This window comes from Cornus florida, unplaced genomic scaffold (genome assembly GCF_030987335.1).
Source record: "Cornus florida cultivar Cherokee Brave unplaced genomic scaffold, ASM3098733v1 CherokeeBrave_3.0.0_Hap2_Chr09, whole genome shotgun sequence".
NCBI classification, from domain to species: Eukaryota; Viridiplantae; Streptophyta; class Magnoliopsida; order Cornales; family Cornaceae; genus Cornus; species Cornus florida.
The window spans coordinates 95,944,348-95,965,581 of record NW_026775579.1 but is presented as its reverse complement, the minus strand read 5'-3'; the positions used below and the strand labels follow the sequence as shown (position 1 = coordinate 95,965,581).

The 21,234-nt window shown below is 35.5% G+C and overlaps 3 protein-coding genes across 3 annotated transcripts; 1 reads left to right on the top strand and 2 right to left on the bottom strand.

Moving 5' to 3' along the window:
• The first annotated feature begins 1,922 nt into the window (after window positions 1-1,922).
• LOC132275413 (uncharacterized) lies at window positions 1,923-3,346 on the top strand. Its single transcript, XM_059776894.1, has 2 exons — window positions 1,923-2,457; window positions 2,928-3,346. Exons 1-2 carry the CDS (start codon window positions 2,001-2,003, stop codon window positions 3,005-3,007), a joined length of 537 nt encoding a protein of 178 aa, XP_059632877.1. The 5' UTR covers window positions 1,923-2,000; the 3' UTR covers window positions 3,008-3,346.
• Window positions 3,347-4,159: 813 nt separating this feature from the next.
• On the bottom strand, window positions 4,160-10,641 carry LOC132275412 (probable glutathione peroxidase 2). Its single transcript, XM_059776893.1, has 7 exons — window positions 10,261-10,641; window positions 9,612-9,688; window positions 7,119-7,180; window positions 6,896-7,011; window positions 5,601-5,768; window positions 5,470-5,510; window positions 4,160-4,459 (listed from the first exon to the last, which is right to left on the bottom strand). Exons 1-6 carry the CDS (start codon window positions 10,399-10,401, stop codon window positions 5,478-5,480), a joined length of 597 nt encoding a protein of 198 aa, XP_059632876.1. The 5' UTR covers window positions 10,402-10,641; the 3' UTR covers window positions 4,160-4,459; window positions 5,470-5,477.
• A 2,232-nt stretch (window positions 10,642-12,873) lies between these two features.
• On the bottom strand, window positions 12,874-20,730 carry LOC132275410 (biotin synthase, mitochondrial). Its single transcript, XM_059776890.1, has 6 exons — window positions 20,370-20,730; window positions 18,551-18,730; window positions 17,901-18,007; window positions 16,362-16,567; window positions 14,023-14,162; window positions 12,874-13,408 (listed from the first exon to the last, which is right to left on the bottom strand). The coding sequence occupies exons 1-6, from the start codon at window positions 20,574-20,576 to the stop codon at window positions 13,103-13,105; spliced, it is 1,146 nt and encodes a 381-aa protein (XP_059632873.1). The 5' UTR covers window positions 20,577-20,730; the 3' UTR covers window positions 12,874-13,102.
• Between the last annotated feature and the right edge of the window lie 504 nt (window positions 20,731-21,234).

Genomic DNA, 21,234 nt, shown 5'->3' with positions numbered 1-21,234 from the left:
TTAAAATTTTAATTTTGTTCATAATTCTAGAGATATGATAGTATTTCAAAAGAGTAGAAAATAATCTTATAATTAAAAAGGTAGTTTAGAATGTACAATCACTTTTTTTTCGCTTTCATTCTTTTCAAACTCACAAAATAATATTTTCTTACAACTTTCTTGAAAATTTTTCTTACTAACCAAATACATAATAGAAACTTGATTTCTTTTCTTTTCCTTTACTTTCTTTTACTTTTACTTTTCATAAAAAAATTTTATCTAACCAAACGGACCCTTTTTGGAGGCTTAAATAGAGAAATTTTTAATTTTAAATATATATTTTTTCTGCATCTCTTTTATGTGAATAAGTTAAAAGATGACCCCACAAGCTTATTACACAAAATACTTGCATGCCTTATCTCTTATTAATCACATAACATTTCTTGTTACTTTAATTAAAAAAATTGTTTGTTCCTTAGTGATAAAAAGTGGAGCACTTTTTTTTATTATCTATTTATGAATCACAAAATCTCATTCTCTTGCTGTGGTCATAATTAAAATGCCATTTCTTTTTCATCATTAAAGTAATTTTGGCTTTTGATTCCTTTTTCAGCATCGAAACGCAATCACCATTTCATCCCGAGGGTGATACTGTTAGGTCACGGGCCCTTTAACCATTTCATCCTCCTTTTCTTGTGCGTGCTCATATTTTGATCTTGTTAGTTAAATATATATATTTTTTGTATCAAAAGAAAAGTGCATGTTTTTTTTTTTTTTTTTAAATTTTTTATTTTGTGAGAAGAACTTTTTGTATGTGTAAATAAAAATAAATGAAAGGGTAAATTTGTCCATCGATTGCTATTACTAATTAATTTGATCATTAATAAGATAAAGATTTTAAAAAGAGTGTATATTCTCATTTAATAATGATAAGAATCTTCGTTAGATATTATTTATTAGAATTGGGTGTATTCTAATCTAATGCTGAATATTTTGAAAAGATTGTGTATTCATATCTAACGCTAATAAAGAATTTTCTGTACTTCAACATTTAGAAAAAAATAAATGAAAGGGTAAATTTGTCCATCGGTTACTATTACTGATTGATTTGATAATTAATAAGATAAATTATTATAAAAGAGTGTATATTCTTATTTAATATTATAAGAATCTTCGTTAGATATTATTTATTAGAATCTTGAATTAAGAAGTTTATTCTTATCTAGTGCTAAAAATTTTGAAAAGATTGTGTATTCTTATCTAATGCTAATAAAATTTTTTTTGTACTTCAACATGTAGATAAAAATAAATAAAAGGATAAATTTGTCCATCAATTACTATTACTGATTGATTTGATAATTAATGACATAAATATTTTAAAAAAAGTATATATTCTTATTTAATACTAATACGAATATTCGTTAAACAATATTTATTAGAATTAAGAATATTCGTTAGACATTATTTATTAGAATCGTGAATTAAAAAGTGTATTTTTATGTGATGCTTAATATTTTGGAAAGATTGTGCATTCTTATACTCCGTATATGCTAATAAGAATCTTGTTAAACACTAATTAATAAAATCCTAACTTAAAAATAAAGTGTATTCTTGTCTAATATTGACAAGAATCCCCTTTGAACGGTATTTATAAGGGTCCGGACCAATAAAAAAATAAATAAAAACCGTAAATGTAAGCATTACTCAAAATACAGTAACATTAGTGTACTGGACCCACACGCCATAATCGGGGTCCTACATCCACAATCAACAATCACGTGTCATCATTTCATTCCCATCACCATCAGTGTACAGCTGTCTCCTTCCCTGGAATCACATCTCCCATATACACACGGCACTTTATATATATCGAAATATTTGAAAATAAATCTATATCCATGTATGATGACCATAATCATGAGCATATACATACACATGATATACACATAGCTTTTCTCAGTGTCCTTTAAAAGCAGACTCTCACCACAGAGACATAGCACTTTAGAGAGAGAGAAAAAAAAATGGAGAGTCTATCATCTGACACAAGATCTAGGGTTTGTGGAATCTCTGTTGAGGAGGAGGGCCCATACACAAAAGCCGAATCCCTAGAATTTGCAGACTCACCAATTGCGTTGTTCAAAAATGAAGACCCATGGATCAAGAGCAAGAGCAAGAGCAAGAGAAAGAAGAACCAAGTCTATCTTCAAGGTTACGTAGAGACGTCTGATGACGAAGAGCTCTTGAGGACGAAAAGCTTGACGGATGAAGATTTGGATGAACTCAAGGGCTGTTTGGACCTAGGGTTTGGGTTCAGCTATGAGGAAATTCCTGAGCTTTGCAATACTTTGCCTGCTCTTGAGCTCTGTTATTCCATGAGTCAGAAGTTCCAGGATGAGCAACAGAAGTCGCCGGAGACTCCCCCGGCGTCGGCCTTACCCGAGTCGGGTCCAATTGCCAATTGGAAGATCTCTAGTCCTGGTGAGTCAATGGAGAACTTGTGAATCTCATTTCATAGTGTAAAAATTGGAACTTGTTATTTTCCTTCAAAAAAATAAAAAAAGGATTTTTTTTGGGGATTTTCTTATAGGAAAATCTTGGATTTGATTGTGGTTTTGGTATGCTTATGGGGTTTTATGGATGGAATCATGAAATGGATTCTTTGATTTTTGACATGCCATTTGTTTTTTTTGTTTGTTATATGGTCTATTTAGGATTATTTATATGTATATATTTTGGTAATGGGGATGATGTATGGATTAGATAGATAGATATATAGAAGATGAGATTGTTTTGGTTTTGATGCAAATTGTGGTTTTTGTTGGGATAACTTCTGGTTTGGGCAGTTTTGTTTTGATGAAATTAATTGATTATGAATTTTTATTTCTTCAATTTTGGTTGTGTTTGAATATCTGATTTTAACTCTGTTGATTCTTGTCTATTAATCTTAGGTGATCATCCTGAAGATGTCAAAGCAAGGCTGAAATTTTGGGCACAGGCTGTGGCATGTACTGTGAGATTATGCAGCTAGAGGAGATGAGAGACTTCTGAGTTCATCAGAAGAGGAAAATGAATGTACATTCTCTTCACCATGGGAATTTCCTATCCTGGACCTTCATGGAGATGGACATACCGGGACGAAAGTTCCTTCAATTTTTTACCTGGAGATGGACATTCCGGTATCTGTCGATCGATCGGCTTTAAAGATGTCAAAGAAGTTGAGGAGGAAGAAATGTTGAGGTCCGAGATTAACCAAATACATACCCTAATGTGTCACTGACATAATTCGTCTGAGGCTGAGTTATATATTTCATGATCATTGTATCTAGTGGAATATAAATTATAATATAAATAAAAGTTTTCTTCATCATCTTTTTCGTATTATTTGAAGGGGGGTGTTTAACAATTTCCGTATATTTCAATGGATTCTCCATTGGGGAGCTTCATGAGCTCTGCTTGGAGGCCTGGTAAATTTGTTAATTGGATGAACAAACTCTGTTTTTTCTTAAACCTTTACCATGGCTCTAGAATGAAAACTTGAATGGATGATTGTGATTGAGAAAATTGTGTTTATCCACTCATGGATTGATGAATGCATATGCAGTTGTTGGCACTATGTGAAGGTGTGGGGAAAGGGATAATAACAATCATGTGATAAGACCTTCCGATAAAAAAAAAAAAAAAACAATCACGTGATAAGGATCAGTGTTTATCAAATTGGCAACCATTGTTGTATTGACCACAGAATTTGCCACAAAGTTCTCTTTCTTGTCTTTCCTTACAATTTGCTTGGATAAGTTTTTTTTTTTTTTTTTTTTTCATAATTATTTGCTTGGATAAGTTGCTAGACTCCAAAATTCCAATGTCCACACACTGAAAGAAAATCACTCTTCCAAAAATGTTTTGTTTTGTTTTTAATCTCTCTCTTTCTCTCTCTCTTAGCTTCTTCCTTATCCTCCATCCATACTGGATAGACTCCCCCTCTCTCTCTTGGCTTCTTCCTTGTCCTCCATACTGGATAGACTCTCTCTCTTGGCTTCTTCCTCCTTATCCTCCACACATGGGGAAGAGTTCAGTGTGACTTTTCAATAAAGCAGAAATGAGAATTAAAGAAGGCTTGTGTCAGTCTTGTTAAAGAAAAAAGGGATGGGAACAAGAAAATGAAAGAAAGAGACTGAGACAATGACACAAAGGACCGTGAGCTTGTTGTACAATTGCAACACCACACATCTATTGTGTGTTTAGTGGTTCTTCAACCACCATCACAAATGCATCTCTACTGCCTAATTGGAAAATTTAATGCAATGTTTTTCAGCACCAGTCCTGCAAATAATTTAGACAGTTGAGAGGGATTTTTATAGCTTTTGAGTTGTTGCTTTAAATACTGGAAGGGAAAATAAACAACACTACAAACAAAGTCCTCTATGTTGATGCAACTGGCAGTATGGTTAAAATGTGAACTCCCAGACCAAATTTATGTCTCCTGCAAGGTCATAAAGAAACGTACAATCAAATCCCACAAATTGCAGCCAATTTCAGTAGTTTTTAAATGAGTTCCAGAAAAATCAATTGTTTGCTCACAATAATTATGAATCTATTCACCCAACGGGTCAGTAACCTAGCGGTATCAGCCTCTTACTTCCCAAAAGGAGGTCAGGAGTTCAAGTCTCAAAAGAGACAAGTGTGTGTGAGTACCAACTAGGGAAAAAAAATTTATGAATCTATTCCCCAGTGGACCAGGCTCTTACTTTCCAAAAGAAGGTTAGGAGTTCGAACTTCGGTGGAGACACGTGTGTGTGAGTACCAATTAAGAAAAAAAAATTATGAATCCATTCTATAGTAGGGGGTGTCATCTATCATATATGGATTTTCACTTCATAGGCACAATACTACAATAAAATAGTTTCTTTCAAAATTTATAGTTAAGCAGGGACCTTCTGTATGATTTGTGACGAAGGAAAAGATAGAAACTCAAAAAATCCTATTTGATATTCTTTCACGGTGTATCCCAATTTATAAGCTTAAACATATGCTTTATGTAATATACACATACTGGCTAGCTATCGAAATACAGTAACATTTTGATTCACTGACTATCATGAAACTTGTTTAATCATCCTAGGCATGCCAAATTCTCCAAAACAATAATCAATCTATAATCAAGCCGGGAGGACAAATTATCATTACAAATCTTCAAGCAAGAGTCTGATGATTTATCAATTGATATTCCTAGTTTTAAAATTCACGCGAAGTTCTTTATTTTTGCTTGCTTGCAGGGAGAGGGGGAAGACAGTATAAAAGAACAATGTTTTATTCTCTACGTGGTTCGTTGCAATAGAAGAAATTATCAAGTCTGCTACTTTTGTAAAGCATGAAAGCTGACATAGAAAAATTTGTGCCAATTATTATCATGAAATCCACTCTTAACATACACTGTTGTAACTTAATAATGCAATACCAATTAATTAAATAAGGTGGAATATAACATCAAACCTTGATGCTCAAGAAGATCCCAACAAGTTTTGTATTTCTGTCTGCAAAAGGAAAATAAATAAGAAGAATAATCAATTCCGATATTTACAATTCCTTAGAACCAAACACTATCAAAAAAATCTTTTTCAAACCTCAATTTTAAGAGGTGATGTTCTAGGAGCATATCTCTCCACCACTTTCCCTTCTTTGTTTACCAAAAACTTTGTAAAGTTCCATTTGATGGCAGCCCCAAGTATCCCTCCTTTCTCTGATTTTAGGAACTTGTAGAGGAGTGATGCATTCTTTCCATTCACCTCAATCTGTAACAGCTCTGAGAATAATTAGTATTTCTTGGTGGCACAACAGAACAATTGAAACTAATGTTATCATATGACAGTTCATTCACTCCATTAAACATATATTAAAAGTTTCTGAGATCTCATTTGCATCAAAATAAATGCAAATCCAGGGGTTTAGATTTAAGATAATTTAAAATGTTCCGTTTGTATACATCGTGATTTCCATTTTATTATTAGGAGACAATCTTATGTGTGTGTAGAAGAGTCATTTTTTTATGATTATAGAACATGTTCGATCACATATTTGTTCTGTCCCAAGTGAATGCTTAGAAGCTTTTCTTTATGTGGCATAATACACCTCTTTTATTTGAACAAGGTTGAAAGGGGCTATAGCAGCAATCAAACTCAAGCTTTTTCATCTCTCCTCAAGTTGAAACCAGATGAGGATTTCCGAAAGTTGAAACCAGATGAGGATTTCCGAAAGAACTATAACATGGATTTCTTCTTCTTTTCTAAAATATAAATGCCAACCAATACAGATCGACCGAGAGAGACGCTTCTTTTGCCATTCAAGCACGCCAGTGTAGAGACCCTTAATTTAGGTTTGCCGAGCCTACAGCTGATGACTCTTGGTCACGACTAGAAATAGCGGCTATTCCTTGGGCTAGGAAGAAGCTAGCAGGAGGCCACAGTAACCTCTTTGACTGTACCCATAATAAGAAGATTTCCATCGCTAAGGAAACTTATTGGGTATTTGGGAAGTGCATTTACAAGACAAATGTAAATGTAGTCTTAGTAAGGGGGTAGAAGTGGTTGCGTGTGGTTCAGAAAGAGCAAGGAAAAAGGCAAATTTGCAGTATGAAAGGGAATAAATTGGCCTTACAACCATCCTTTATGACTATCTTTCTCAACCGGCCACAAGAAGACAGGCTCTGTCCTTGTTGGAGGAGGAGTGAAGAAAGGCAGGAATGAGACGGGTCTAGGGAAAGCTTGAAGCCAATTTCTACAGACCCTAAGGTAAGGAGAACGAGTAGGTGGGGGCGGTTCTTAATCTTAAGTACTAGAGAACAAGCTTCACTGCTTTGAAACACTATTAGACTATGCGGTTTTCGTGGATATCACACTGCTTTTATTCTATAAAGAATTACCTTATCAAATATTGGGAACTCAGCCTTGAACGTAGTGCATGTTTCCTGAATCTCCTCATTGGTTCCTGGTTCTTGCCAACCAAATTGGTTGCAAGGAAATGCTAAAATCTCAAAACCTGACAGAAAAATGCCAACATAGAGGTTTGAATCTCAAACTCAGGAGAATAAAAGGAAACAAACTGGTAGGTGAAATTAAGGAACATGTTCAGTGAGAATGACTAACCTTGGTGTTTGTATTTTTCATACAAAATGTTCAATTCTTTGTAGTTCGATTGTGTTAAACCACTGTATAAAATAACGACAGAAAAGGTGGAAAGTTAAAGATATTTGAACAGCTTTAATATGGTTGGAAACCAACTGATAAACTCAAACAAACAAACGAAACATAATTCATGGACCTAGCAACTAAGTAGGTTTCAAGAGACTAGCAGCATCCTGACCCCCAAGTTTGAAACTAATGGATCTACAATCAAACCAAGGAATAGTTTTTCCTCCAATGGCCAATATATGAAGTAAAATAATTTCCGATAGAACTCCTAATTTCAGAGGATTCACCTAGGAATATAGTAAGAACCTTAGAATTTGTTGATTTAACGAGAAATGAAAAGAAAAAGGGAAAGGAATTGTGATTTCCCTCAAGTTCCTTTCATGCTTTAATAAGATTAGAAATCAAAACTTCATAAAAAATTGAGTAAAGAATATTTTGTCTAGCAACTAGCCGGGATTAAGAAAAGGATTTTAAACTTCGAAAGGGTGTTCCTTTTCATAGGCAATCTTGGATAACAAATCAAGCAGCATCTAGTATATACTATATAATGCAACTCCATGAATGAAAAGGAAAGCACACAAAGCAAAATAAATAAGATAGATGATCAAATTAGCAGGCTGATGAGGAGGGTTGTTACCTTGGGGCTTTTTCGGGGCTTCAAGATTGGTCCTGAGGCAGTTCATCAATTGGAGATTTCTCACTTGTTGTTCGCGGATGATACGTTGGTTTTTTGTGAGGCACAGGTGTCCCAATTGAGATACCTGAGATGTGTCCTGGTTTGTTTTCAGGTTGTTTCTGGTTTGAGAATCAACGTGGGCAAGAGTGTGCTTGTTCCTGTGGGGGAGATTCAGGAGGTGAATTCCCTGGCAGCTGTTCTTGGATGTAGGATGGGTTTCTTCCCTATTTCTTATCTGGGTTTGCCCTTGGGGGTCTCCTCAAGAAGGGTGGGTTGCTTGGACCCAAGTGTTGAGCGCTTCAAGAGAAGGTTGGTTGGATGGAAAAAAAAAAATCTTTCGAAGGAAGGAAAAGTTACGTTGGTGAAGAGTGTCATGTCCAGTCTCCCAACATATTTCCTTTCTCTGTTCCAGATTCCCTCTTCTGTTGTTAGGAGACTTAAGATGATTCAACATAACTTCCTTTGGGGTGGTAGGGGGGAGGAGTTTAAGTATCATCTTGTTCGGTGGGAGCAGGTTTGCAAGCCTCTTAAGTCAGGAGGCCTTGGGATTCGGAGGTTGGTCCCCTTCAACAGGGCCCTTCTTGGCAAATGGCTTTGGAGGTTTGGCAATGAAAGACATAGACTTTGGAGGAAGATCGTTGCTTGTCGGTATGGGAAGGATAGAGAGGGTTGGTCTGCTAGACAGGCTAGATCTGCTATCAGCGTGGGTGTGTGGCAGTCTATTGGGAAGCGTTGGGATGAGTTTTCTAAGCATATTAGATTCAGAGTCCGGGAAGGTCGGAGTGTCCGGTTTTGGGAGGATCCTTGGTGTGAGGAATGTCTTTTGTGTCTACGGTTTCCAAGGTTGTTCAGGATTGCTGTGGATTGCCATGCTTTGGTTGCTGACTGCTATCACCTTGATAGCGGTAGGTTATCTTGGGATGTTCGGTTCCGGTGAGCTTTCCAGGATTGGGAGCTGGATGATGTCACTACCTTTTTGGACCTTTTGTATCGACAAGAGGTGGATAGCACTGGGACGGACCTTTTGACTTTGGTGCCTTTTTCGCAGGGGACCTTTCAGGTCTGGTCTTTCTTCTTCTGTCTTTCCAATTTTCAACCCCCCTCTTATCCATGGAAAACGGTTTGGCATTCGAAAGCTCCTCTTAGGGTGTCTTTTTTTGCTTGGACTGCTGCTTGGGGCAAGATCCTGATTTTGGACAATCTGAGGAAGAGGAGACATGTCATTGTTAATCGGTGTTGTCTGTGTATGACCGATGGAGAGTTTGTTTCTTGCACTGCCCAGTGGCCCATGATTGTTGGAGCTTTATGTTGGGTCTTTTTGGCGTTCAGTGGGTTATGCCTCGGACCTCACGGGGTCTTATCGATATTTGGAGGGGACAAAGGGTTGGGCTCGAGTTCACGACTTCTGGAGGGCGACTCCCTCTGCATTTGGTGGTGTCTTTGGAAAGAACGCAACAGAAGATCCTTTGTTGGGGAGGAGTTACCCATTGAGGCTCTTAAGTATTCTATTATTTATTCCCTTTTTAGTTGGGGTATGGGGAGAGATTGTTCTTCCGTTGAGGAGTTTTTGGACTTTTTGGGGTCTTTGGATCCTTAGGCTTTCTTTTTTTGCTTTTGGTTCTTGTATAGCTCTTAAGATGCGTTCCCCTTTTGAATGCTTTCTAATACAATTTTACTTATCAAAAAAAAAAAAATTATGCATGTGATGACCTGAATAAAATAGTATAGCGTCATGTCAATAAATTAAAACAAAAACGGATAGAAAGACTGACCATTTTGAAGCAACATTCACTATTAGAAGAACCTTCCCCTTGTATTTGCTCAGAGGTACATCATTTCCTCGGATATCCTGCATTTCAACTCAATCAGCAACTATACACATACACAACCATAAATTTTTACTCATAAATCAAAAAATGAAAAGGAAAATTGAAAAATAGGTGAAAGAAAAGCGAAAACAGTCTTAAACCTGCATACAAGAAATTAAAATAAACAAACACATGGAAACGACAGATAAAGATAACAATTAACAACCCCTCAAACAAAAAAATAGAACAAATAAAGAAGCACATTAGCCCTACAAAATAAGAATGGTAACTTCCAAAACTCTTCTTTTATTTTCTTCTCTTTATTCTCATAAAGAAACAAATCCAGAAACCATATTTTCATTGGTGAAGTCATAAGCAAAAACATATAACATCTATAAGTCATAAGAATTTAAAGAATAGAAGATCAAAGACAAATGTATTGTACGAAAGTACATTTCAACAAACAGATAGATGCTGAAAAGTAGCAATAAAAAGTGAAGAACTGTTAGATAATGAGAAAGCCCCAAATCAGTAAGCTAAAAAGATGAACTCAAAATCAAAAGAAAAAGATTGAAAATTTATGACATAAATAACCAAAAAATCATAAAGATACCTTAACTGTGAAATCATAAATTGATTTGGGGATTGCTTCAGCCATGCTTGGAGAAGAAGGAGATTGGTATCTGTAGAATAAAAACAAAGAAAGACCCAGAAACAGAACAGAGAACCAGTTTTTGAATCTCAACAAATCCATATTGCTTATCAATCTAAAACCAATGTATATATAGTTAAATGTTTATTTCTTTGATCAATTTATTTTCCTGTTCAATTGGGAAAATAGCAAAGAAAGGAATAGGAAAGATCTATTTGAAATGGTTTTGTGAAATTTTGGTTTCTTTTTACTCGTAGTTGCCAGTTTGTAAGAGCGATGAATATGATGGCATGCCGCACGAGCACGCTGACAAACTGCCGGAGTAGAAAAAAAATTAGTGTGACATGCCGTTTTATGGGATGTTGTCAACTATCGATCAATGAAAGCCACGTAACCTCTTGGTTTATGCCACTAAAGCACAAGTGCATGATTTGTTGGCTCTCAGTCAGTCTCACAAGTCAAAACACGTGCCATTTTAGTGTTACAATGGTATTTGTGTAGAGTGAAATGGGTATAAGTGGTGGGTATATAACAGTTCCATCTAAATATATATATATATAGCAGTTCCTATTAATTTAAATTTGTGAATAAATGATCAACTTCCCAAGGTGTGGAGAGACATTCATCTTCCTAGTTTGACATTATTAAAAACAATAAAAAATAAATAAAAAATCTAACAATTCACACTTCTATATATTTTTATTTTATTTTAAGACATTGACTTCTAATGAAGTTTGGACAAATTATACATGATGATCGTTTGACCTTTATTATTTTTGTTTGGCCTTTCGGTGCCCCTTGCTCCTTAAAGTAGCAAATTCTTGGTGAAATTGGACTTGTTTACCATTGATTGGGTTTGAAGAGCGAACTAGTGTGACTGTACAATGTTTGGTTCCGTCAAACTCTTCCTAAAATACCATTATATTGATATTGATTTGTTTTTAATTAGGTAAACTATATTTAGGCTCATAAAATATTTTTAAAAAAATATTTTTTGTGTTTTATGGTATTTAGTAATATGCTAAAAATAATTAATTAAATATTTAACTCGATATTTAATTAAACATTCAAATTAAAGTAATAAAATAATAATAATACTAAATAAAGAACCTTGACCAAGGTTAGTATTAGATACTTATATCCTTAAGACAATTTATATTCCGCATGATGCTTACAGACTCTATGACGTTTGTCTCAGACTCGTTGGTTAGAGTGTGTATATGCAGTGGATGCGTAGCTGGTTATAATAGGTTGAGATGTACCCTGCTAGGTCTAGGTACTCATGCCCATCTTTGGGTGCGTTATTGACATGTTCAACAAGACAAAAATAAATTGAAATAGTGGATGATTCTTGTTCTCCAACAAGAAAAAATAAGGTTAATGTCATCAGTTCCTTATTATCAATATTCCACTTAAACTTTTGACAGTACTAATAGCCACTTAGTGGGCAAGGGGTATCTATCATTTTGGCCAAACTTCAAAACATTATTTATTGTCCAAATTAAACTTACCATTTTCAAGTAGCACTTTCTTGGGCGGTCTTCTCTTTGTCTATCCTAATGTATTCAATGATTAAAACAAGCAACCTGCCCAACCACTAATTAAAGTGAAGACGAGATGTGGTCCACCAGGCCAACTTTTAGGTAAAACCCCCAATTTCCACCTCAAACCCTCAAAATGGGTCAAGATTTTCGGACTCCCTAGGTTGCTCAAATTCGAAACATGAGCTCGAGGGAAAAAAGTACTTGTTGCTTTTGGATGATGTATGGGAATTCTTGAACTTGGCTACTGTCGGTATACCAAGCGTAAACCAAAACAACGGTGGTCTTTTTGAGCAATTTAATAACATAATTCTCTAGAGAAACGAAGATATCTTTCATATTTCTCTAGAGAAATGAAGATATCAATGAAAGATTGGTATATTTGAAGGCATAAAAAATATCTAAAAGAGCCAAGCATAGACATTTTAAATCTTGTTTTCATGAGATTTGCAAATTTTGAGGTCAAAGAAGTATTTGAACTATATTTACGAAGAAGAAAAAAAAATCTAACAAAAATAATTTATTTATCAATTTTTGATAAGTTATTTTACACACCCAACCCAATGGACTTGATATCAACTTCGACCTAGATTCTTACCAAATATTATAGTTCCTAGATCCTTACCAAATATTATAGTTCCGCGAAAGTAGAGAGCACAAAAATCCAATGTGAGAAAAGAAGTAGGACCTTGGACATCAATTCACTTTAACCATCCAGGATCATCTTTGCCCCGTCTTCTCTTTCTAACAAGTTAGCCATCAGCTCTGTGTCTGCCTCTCTTTAACCATAATTAGTAGCAGCATGTATTATTTCAAAAGTATAATGTTGCTACTCACCTAATAGATGTAACCAAGTATTTTGCTATTCAAATTAATGTTCGATTTTATTCTTCCCTTCAAATTTTCTCTCATTTTGGGACAGTTCAAATTTGATAAGTAATACTTTCCTGGTTAAGAGAGCAACCGAGGTGAAGAATTAGGCACACTGCACAAAGGGAGGATGTGGAACAACAGTGCGTGTGCCCGCGAGCAGTAGAGAGAGAGATTCAATAGTTATAACATTAAATGGCCTACAAACGGGCTAGTGTCCTAGCGGTATCGGCCTCTTACTTCCCAAAAGGAGGTTAGGAGTTCAAGTCTCAAAAGAGACGTGTGTGTGAGTACAACTAGGAAGAAAAAAAAAACATTAAATGACCTAGGTAAAATATTACAGACAATGGGGAAGAAAATAATAATAATAATAACCCTTTGATATGGTAATCTCAACCTGAACTGGAAACAGATTGCTCACTATTTTCTGCTTCAAAATCATCTGCGCTGTCAGAAAAACTGGGGGGTTTAGGAGTAAGTCCAAGCACCTTGAACATGAGTTGATCAGCATCAAAATCATTGTTGGGAGTTGTCAGGAGCTTCTCGCCGGTGAATATGGAATTTGCGCCTGCAAGAAAGCACAATGCCTGCTCGGGCATAGAGAACCGAACTCTGCCAGCAGACAGTCTCACCATTGCTTTTGGCATCACGATACGGGCTGTGGCAATCATCCGAATCATCTCCCATATTTCAACTGGCTGTGCAAGAAAGGCATAACCATGAATTTTATTTAGTATCCACCCTTTTGGGCAATGTGGAAACGAACTTTTTGAGGCCACCAATGTTCTGATGGCAGAAAAGGACTTTCAATCTAGCGTCTCGGTATGATTTCTGGTCAGTTATGGATATTTGAAGGGCAGGTAGCTAAAAGTTTCTTTTCAATGATGGTCTGTTAGTTAGTCTAGCCTTTGAGCACTACATGGTGAGTGAGTTATTACTACCAATGAAGTGGGAAACAGGTTTCATGGGCTACAATCAGTGGATACTTGACAACGTGGATTTTGACCTTTAAAAGTTTTCAATTCCTACAAAGGATCGGACTAATGATATATACAATACTTGAATTCTTGATAAAGACGGGGCAACAAGTTAAAACCTCAAAAAATATGTGTAGAATTTATCTATTTAACAATATTTGCCAAAAACCAATAAATATGGACAACTGAATACAGTTTTTTAGGACTTAAAAATTTTAATCCATTCTATTTTCCTTCATATTTTTAAAACATGACAAATGCTCACAAATATGAATTCAATTTATTTAGAGTAACTGATTGAGCAACAACTTTTTGTTGACAAGGATTAGAATTACCTTCTGATCTTCCAGAGGTGTTCCTTTAACTGCAAGCAGTGCATTGATGGGAACGCTCTCAGGGTGTGTAGGTAGCGTTGCCAATGTATGCAACAAACCAACTCGGTCCTCCTCTGCTTCTCCAAGCCCTATTATTCCTCCTATTGAAAAAAATAAAAGGTAATAGCTCTTAATAAAAGTAAGCAATCTAATAAGAAATTCATTTTTCCTTATCAAGAAAGATATCATGTAACAGAAGAAACTGATTGAATTAAGAGATAGGAACATCATAAAATTAAATTAAAGGCGAAAAGTTAACATAGCATGGCAACATCAAAGCAGAGAAGCTAGATAAACACATTAGCAGGAGGGAAGGGGCTTAAAAAGGGAAAAGTGTTATTCGAGTATGTCACATTAGGTTCAATCCATGTTATATCTAGAGCCTTCAATAGGTTGCTAGAAGTAATGAAAAATCCTTTTGAGTTTTTGACAGGAACCATAAAAGTGTAGTCAGATAGGACTCCCATTCTATCAAATATGGGAAGTCGGAAATAACATAAAACCTGTCCCCCTAGGTCTTGATGTAATGGTAAAAAAGCCTTGGACTGCAAAGTGTGGGAAACCACTATGTACAACCACTAGAAAGTTTACAAACAACCACTTTGTGCAAAGTAATGCCAAAGGTTATGTTTGTTTCCACTCCACCCCTAACACCCCACATGGAACCTTCTGATAAATCTTAAGTGATTGCTGTAATCCTAGAACTTTAAAACTCAAACAAGCCAATCCATAAGCTTGCAAATGAACTGAACTGTTCATAACAACTTGGCCTCAATTAGTTGATGGGGTTATTTGTGTTTGTTCATTTAGTTAATGAACCAAGTTCGAGCTTTTTCAAGCTCGTCTAGAAAAAACAAAAATAAAAACAGGCAAAATCAGCTCTTCAATTTTTCTATTTTTTATTTTTTATTTTTTATTTTTTTGTTCTTTAGGTTCATGAAAACTATAGTAAATGAAGGCTTCATATAAGGTTATTGTTCTTCCACATTTAAATATTGTCAGCTTCGGAGGGGTGATGACTAATATAAGAGCTAAATATAAATTAAGCACACAAAGTTCCAGAAAATCCAAAAGCCACATCCTTCCTCATGTCTTCTTATAGCAATAGATCACCATACAGATTTTCCGAAAAAAAAATAGATCACCATACAGTCATGATTCGAGTAGCAAACTTACATCCACGTATTTAAGGGAGAGAATAGGAAAAAAGGGTTTTATTTTCATGTTTCTCCTCAAATAAATAAGGCATTATCTAGTATTGGTCCCATCTACCCAAGATGCTAGAAGGAATGAATTAAACAAAGACTGACTTTTTGGCATCAAAATTTCATGCTAAATAGTTTGCATCGTCAAGTTTTTTAATATAAGAGATTTGGACCTAGGTTTTGTAGTTGTGTATGAAATTTTGGATTTTTTACTCTCAGATCTGGGTTTTTGCGTTCAAATTCGAGTTACTCTTCATAATACCGAGCCAAGCTCAGGCATGCTTAATCCATGAAGACCCAGCTTGAACATGTGCATGAACATATGCATGGAACTTGAGTAAATTCAAACCAAGCTTGAACTCATTCACTGCCCAACCTAGCCGAACCACAACAGTCCATTACCTGACCAAATTCAATTCATTTGAAGCCCTGGTAATTCAATAAGACAACTTATTTACAATTTACTCAACTCAATGTATCTTTTGAAGATACAGTAAATACATTAAATTTAAAATGATATCACGATTATTATTAAAATATTTTCACTTGTCTTAAATTGGTTAAATTTTAGTTTACTCATGCAAAAAGTAAATTAGAACAGAATAGATTTATTGTTTGGTGAATTTCAACAGGAAGTTCATGAAATAAGTTGACCATGTTTTGACTTAACCTGATTGACATTGAAATGTTCTAAATGCTCAAATTTTGTGAGCCCCTTGAAATGTTATAAGCTGTGCTACAAGCAAAAGCAACTAAGATGAATCCCATAGAAAGCAAGTAAAGACTGCGAACACTAGTATTTTGCCGACAAGTCATCTCCTTCTTTCCACCTACTTCTTTTTTTAACAACTTAGCTACAAGATTATCATATACCATCAGTTTAAAGTATGCACGTTCACCTAATTCCTTTGTCCAAGTTTATGCTTTTGCCCCTTCTTTACTATTTCAATGAAATATAAACTCAAAAGAGAAAAAAGAAATAATAATAACAAGGGATAGAAGAAATTGGCCAGGTAAGAATCCAAACAACACAAGATTTGTTTCCTATTCACCTAGATTCAAGCTAATATATGTTGTCCAGATTAGCCAAATTACCTGAGCAGACATTGATCCCTGCTTCGCGAACATACTTGAGGGTTTCCAGCCGCTCATCATATGTTCTTGTTGTTATAATATTAGGGTAATACTCTCTTGAGGTATCAAGATTATGGTTATAAGCTGTAAGGCCTGCATTCTTGAGCTCCAAAGCTTGCTGCTTCTCTAGCATCCCCAAGGTGCAGCAGACCTCCATCCCCATTTCCCTGGCACATAATAAGACTTGTGAAATGGTAAAACATTTGATGGTAAAAGAGATAAAGGAAACGTTATACAGGCTACGCAGGAAATTCGACATAATGGAAGATAATTAAATATCATAAATAGTATCTTATTGCCACTCTTTATATAATAGATTCTGAAGAATTTATGGACAATTAAGGATGTTCTCAAATTACTCTCAAGAGTAGGATACTACCAATCAGAGGAAGGTGAGGGTGGGAGGGTCAGACTTCTGAATCGCCATCTCTTGTGGTTTTTTTGCATTACTAAACAATTATGTTTGATTCTCAAGTCGCAATAAAATGTCTGGATCATCTTAGTGTAGGATATTACCAATCACGAGATGCTGGCAGGGTTGGGCTTCTGAACAATTGTGCATCTTATGTGGTAATTTTGCAGTACTGAGCCTAAAAGGACATCTAAATCACCACCAGCCCAATATGGAGTCTCAGAGTCTACTGACACAAATATAAAAGGAGTGTATAGTGTCCGTAATCAAGAACCTGCTTCTAAATTTTGGACCTCTACAAAAGCCTTATATTTCATGGTCATGAGAAGACTTTTCTTCTCACTGCTATCCAAGATTTTTTGGTGTGTAGACTTTAAGCATCAGATAGAAGAATTAGGATATATTGGTTAAGAGCCATAATTCTAGGATCAATCAATCTTTTTCAAATTTCTATCCCTGAAAAATAGCCTCCAAGCAGATATTTGGATCTAAAATAGAACTCCAAGAAATCCTTTGAAAAGTCATACAGTTTTTTACTTTTTTATTTTTATCAAATAAATTGTTAAGAAAAACACAGCGAACCAAGAACAAATCACGACATAAAAATAAACACGCCACACACAAAAGAACATAAAGATTTATGTGGTTCGGCTTAAGTGTAAGCCTACGTCCATGGATATAGCGAAAGATTTCACTATGCGAAAAAACAAGAGAATAAAAGCTGTGGTGGACTTGGGCACACACAAATCCCGTTGCGACCCGGGCCGGAACAAAATTCGGGCCACAACAGTCAATATTAGAGAAGCTGTCAACAGTCTTGACCACCTAGCCATTTAGTACAGAAAATACAAAGTAGCGGTAATAGACTTGAATCCAGTGGTTAGGATAGAAATACATAAAACATGTCTAATAAACCGGCAGAATTTTAATCAGTTCGGTGTGCTATTTTGCCACATTAAATCTCAACAATCCTGAATTCTATAATAAAAGGAATAGTGATACAAGCTCTCAACTCTGCTAAAAACAAATCTTCTACCACAATTCCCTCGAACATACATACTCTCTATTTTTGACTGATGGTTCATTACCTTATTTCTTTCACATATTCAAGGATATGGTTGAAATTGGTCTTCCTTCCCACAGTGTCTCTCCATGCAGCACCCATGCAAAAACGAGTGCTACCAGCCTCTTTTGCCTACCAATAATACAAATACGTCCAGATGAAGTCAGAAAACAATTGGGGGCCGGAGGGGGGAAGGGGAATATACCACATGCACAAATCTATTCAAACACATTTCAAGTTGATTTCACCAATTTAAACATGAAATTGTAATTCTCTGGCTGCAATAACATAAAGTTGTGAAATCTAAGCATTCGTCTTCTTATCAGATATGTGCAGTGAGTGCACGCATGATTTGCAAGTCCATTAGAATTAATCACTTTTTTTCCCCCAAATCCATTTAAAGGAGGGCAGTAAATCTGGAGAGGTAAAGGAAATGAAAAGGAACTACACCATTGGAAAGGTAAAGTGTGCCCCCCCTTTTTTATGTTTTAGCAACTCAACATTAGAAACATTTTCTAATAGCAACCATGCATGCCATCATCAAATGGGCGGGGGGAAGATTCCCTATGTTAATCCCACCCTCGACTAAATCCCAAATAGAACTTAATTTACATTATGAGACTTCAGTGCATTTAAACTCACAAAATCGTCTCAAAAAAGACAAAGGAGCTGTACCTTTTTTGCTGCTTGAATAACAGCATCCTTGTTCATAAGCTTTTGGGCTTTTAAACCAGTGTTATATCGGGAGGATTGAGGACAATATGAGCAATCCTCACTGCACCCACCTGTCTTAATAGATAGCAGAGTACACTGCTGCACTTCCCTAAAGTTATGAGCATGCCTATGAACTTGAGCCTATAAAAGCATGAATTTCATATTAGATTACAAGCTCAACATTAAAATAATGACTACGATGATGATGGAAACAACAACAACATTATAATAAAATTTCTGTTCAAGAATATAACATAAAAATCCAATGTAGATGATATAAAAACGACAATGATGCTACTGACAGTAGCAGTTTTGTTTAGAAAATGAAAGAAATAATTGATTAGAATGGGCTGGACAGAAAAGTCTGAAATTAGAGAACGACTTCAATATATTCAAATCATGTCACTGTATGTGAATTAGCATGTGTGTGAGCCATAGAAATCACTCAACGCCATCTCTTCGTGGAACTAAGCAACTTTTTTATGTTTATGTTAGACAATAAAAATCAAAGCTGATAGAAAGGACTCGAAAGCCATGGTCATGTTAATTTTAAATTTAGTTTCTTCATAGACCAGCAAGCCCATCCTTCTTTATCCACAGCGTGAACATATATGCAGGAAAGTGTCTTTAGCTGATTCAATTAAATTTTGAAAGTACAAAGAGGCAATAGATGTCCGTGTGCATAGTGCATTCCTCAATGATGAGCACAGTGAACAAAATTTTATCAATTTGCAAATTCTTCCTCAGTTAGTTAAAAAAATGAAATTGGCCGATATTATGACGATCCTGACTACTTCTGATCTTTCTAGGGGCATGTTTGGTATTACAATCCCTGGAGAGATGGTTCACTAATAGACCGAGGGATAAGTAATTCGATTCATTCACATCACGCAGTGGAGCCGTAGACAGTCAAGTGAAATCCGTACCAGAAACAATGGTATCTCCAATTATAGCCCCTCTGGGATGTAAAATATATCTCTTCTCACCATCCCCACTGACAAAGGCATTGGTATATAACACCAGTATGAGATGGGTCCTGCTGCAGGGATGTGCCTATTATCAACTAGAATGAACTGGAAGTGCCCAAAGTTGTAGATGGTCATGTGCATAGTGCATCTAATTCCGAACATCACATGCATCTAAGTAGCAATTTATTTCAGATAAATTTGATAGTTTCAACAACTGCCCTGATTACATTTGAGAAATTACATCAGACACTTCGAATTTGAAAAGGAAAAACCCTTCAAAAGCAGCATAATGATTGTAAATAGGAAGACATGCAATGGTACTAGGTATTGCAATAAACAACGTCCCTAATCCAAATTGGGAACTTAAAAAGAAAATGAACACTTCTTTTCACGAATTCCTGAGTTTATCCGAGTGATCCACAAACAACTTAAAATTTCTCTTTTGCCTAACTCTATCCCGGTTAGCCAAAACTAAAGCTCTTATTTTCTGTTACATAAATATGGTAGCATAAAAATTTAAGAGCCAATAAATTAGATTGCATTTTCACTTCTGGTTGCTTAAAAGTAGAAGAAAATTGAACTCCTCGATTTCACAGTTGCTTGGTCATCTGAAAGCAAAGAACAATGTCCTTTTTACTATATTTTATTCTTTTTTGCTGGAGGAGTTCGTTCAAATTGTTCTTTTACTCTAAAAACTTTTCCCCTTCCTATTTTCATTTCCTTAGTTTATTTTCTCGGCAACCAAACAGAGCGTTTCAAAGACCAAACAAAACATATATATATATATATATATAGAGAGAGAGTATACTGACTCCATAGAAGAGGAGATCGAGAACAGGAGAGTGGTAAATGGAGTTGATCTCGTCTCTGGCCCAGTCATTTCTCAGACCTTCTCTAATTGTTCGCTCTGCTTCGGCAGCTGCAGGTGAAGGCGACGATGAATAATGTAGTGAATGCAGGTGCCGCAACAACGGCGAAGAGAACCGTCGATTCGGACGAACTGATCTTATCAAAATCATCCTTTCGTACTAATGATTAAATAGAGAAAGTAGAGTTTAGAAGAGAAAGAAATGCAATGGCTGTAGAGAGAGAGCACACTTTCTCTCTCTAGGTCTCTTGGAATCGCCGCTGGTTCAACTACTTCACTACTAACCGGTTAACTAAAAAAATGGATTTTGTTAGCAATTGAAACACGACACTCACAAGGAAACAAAAAGACCTAGACAAGGGTAAATTATACCGGCCTCCCCTAAATTTCTCTAAATAACGGATGCCTCCTCTTTATTTTGCAAAATCACACACACCCTTTTTGGTCAAATAATCCGATCCGTTTTTGCACCCATTAATTTTTTTTTTTTTTTTTATGAATTCGGACCTTCAGCAACTCTTGATGGTCCCATTCCCATACAATCAAACTCCTCTAATCTTCAATATTGGTCGGCGATCAATCCAATCACAACTTATTTTTAAGTTATTTAATTAATTTCTTATCTTTCAGGACAAAAAATATCTAAATAAAACTAACATATTTAGTCACAGCTTGTAATTAATTAATTGCGTGGTCTCAACTATTTCTTTTCGTCACCCAATAATAATTAAAATTTTCATGCATTAAGTCTAAATTTAACCCTAAGATCCTATTGCTACCATTTTACAAGCTAGAAAGTCTAAGTTTAA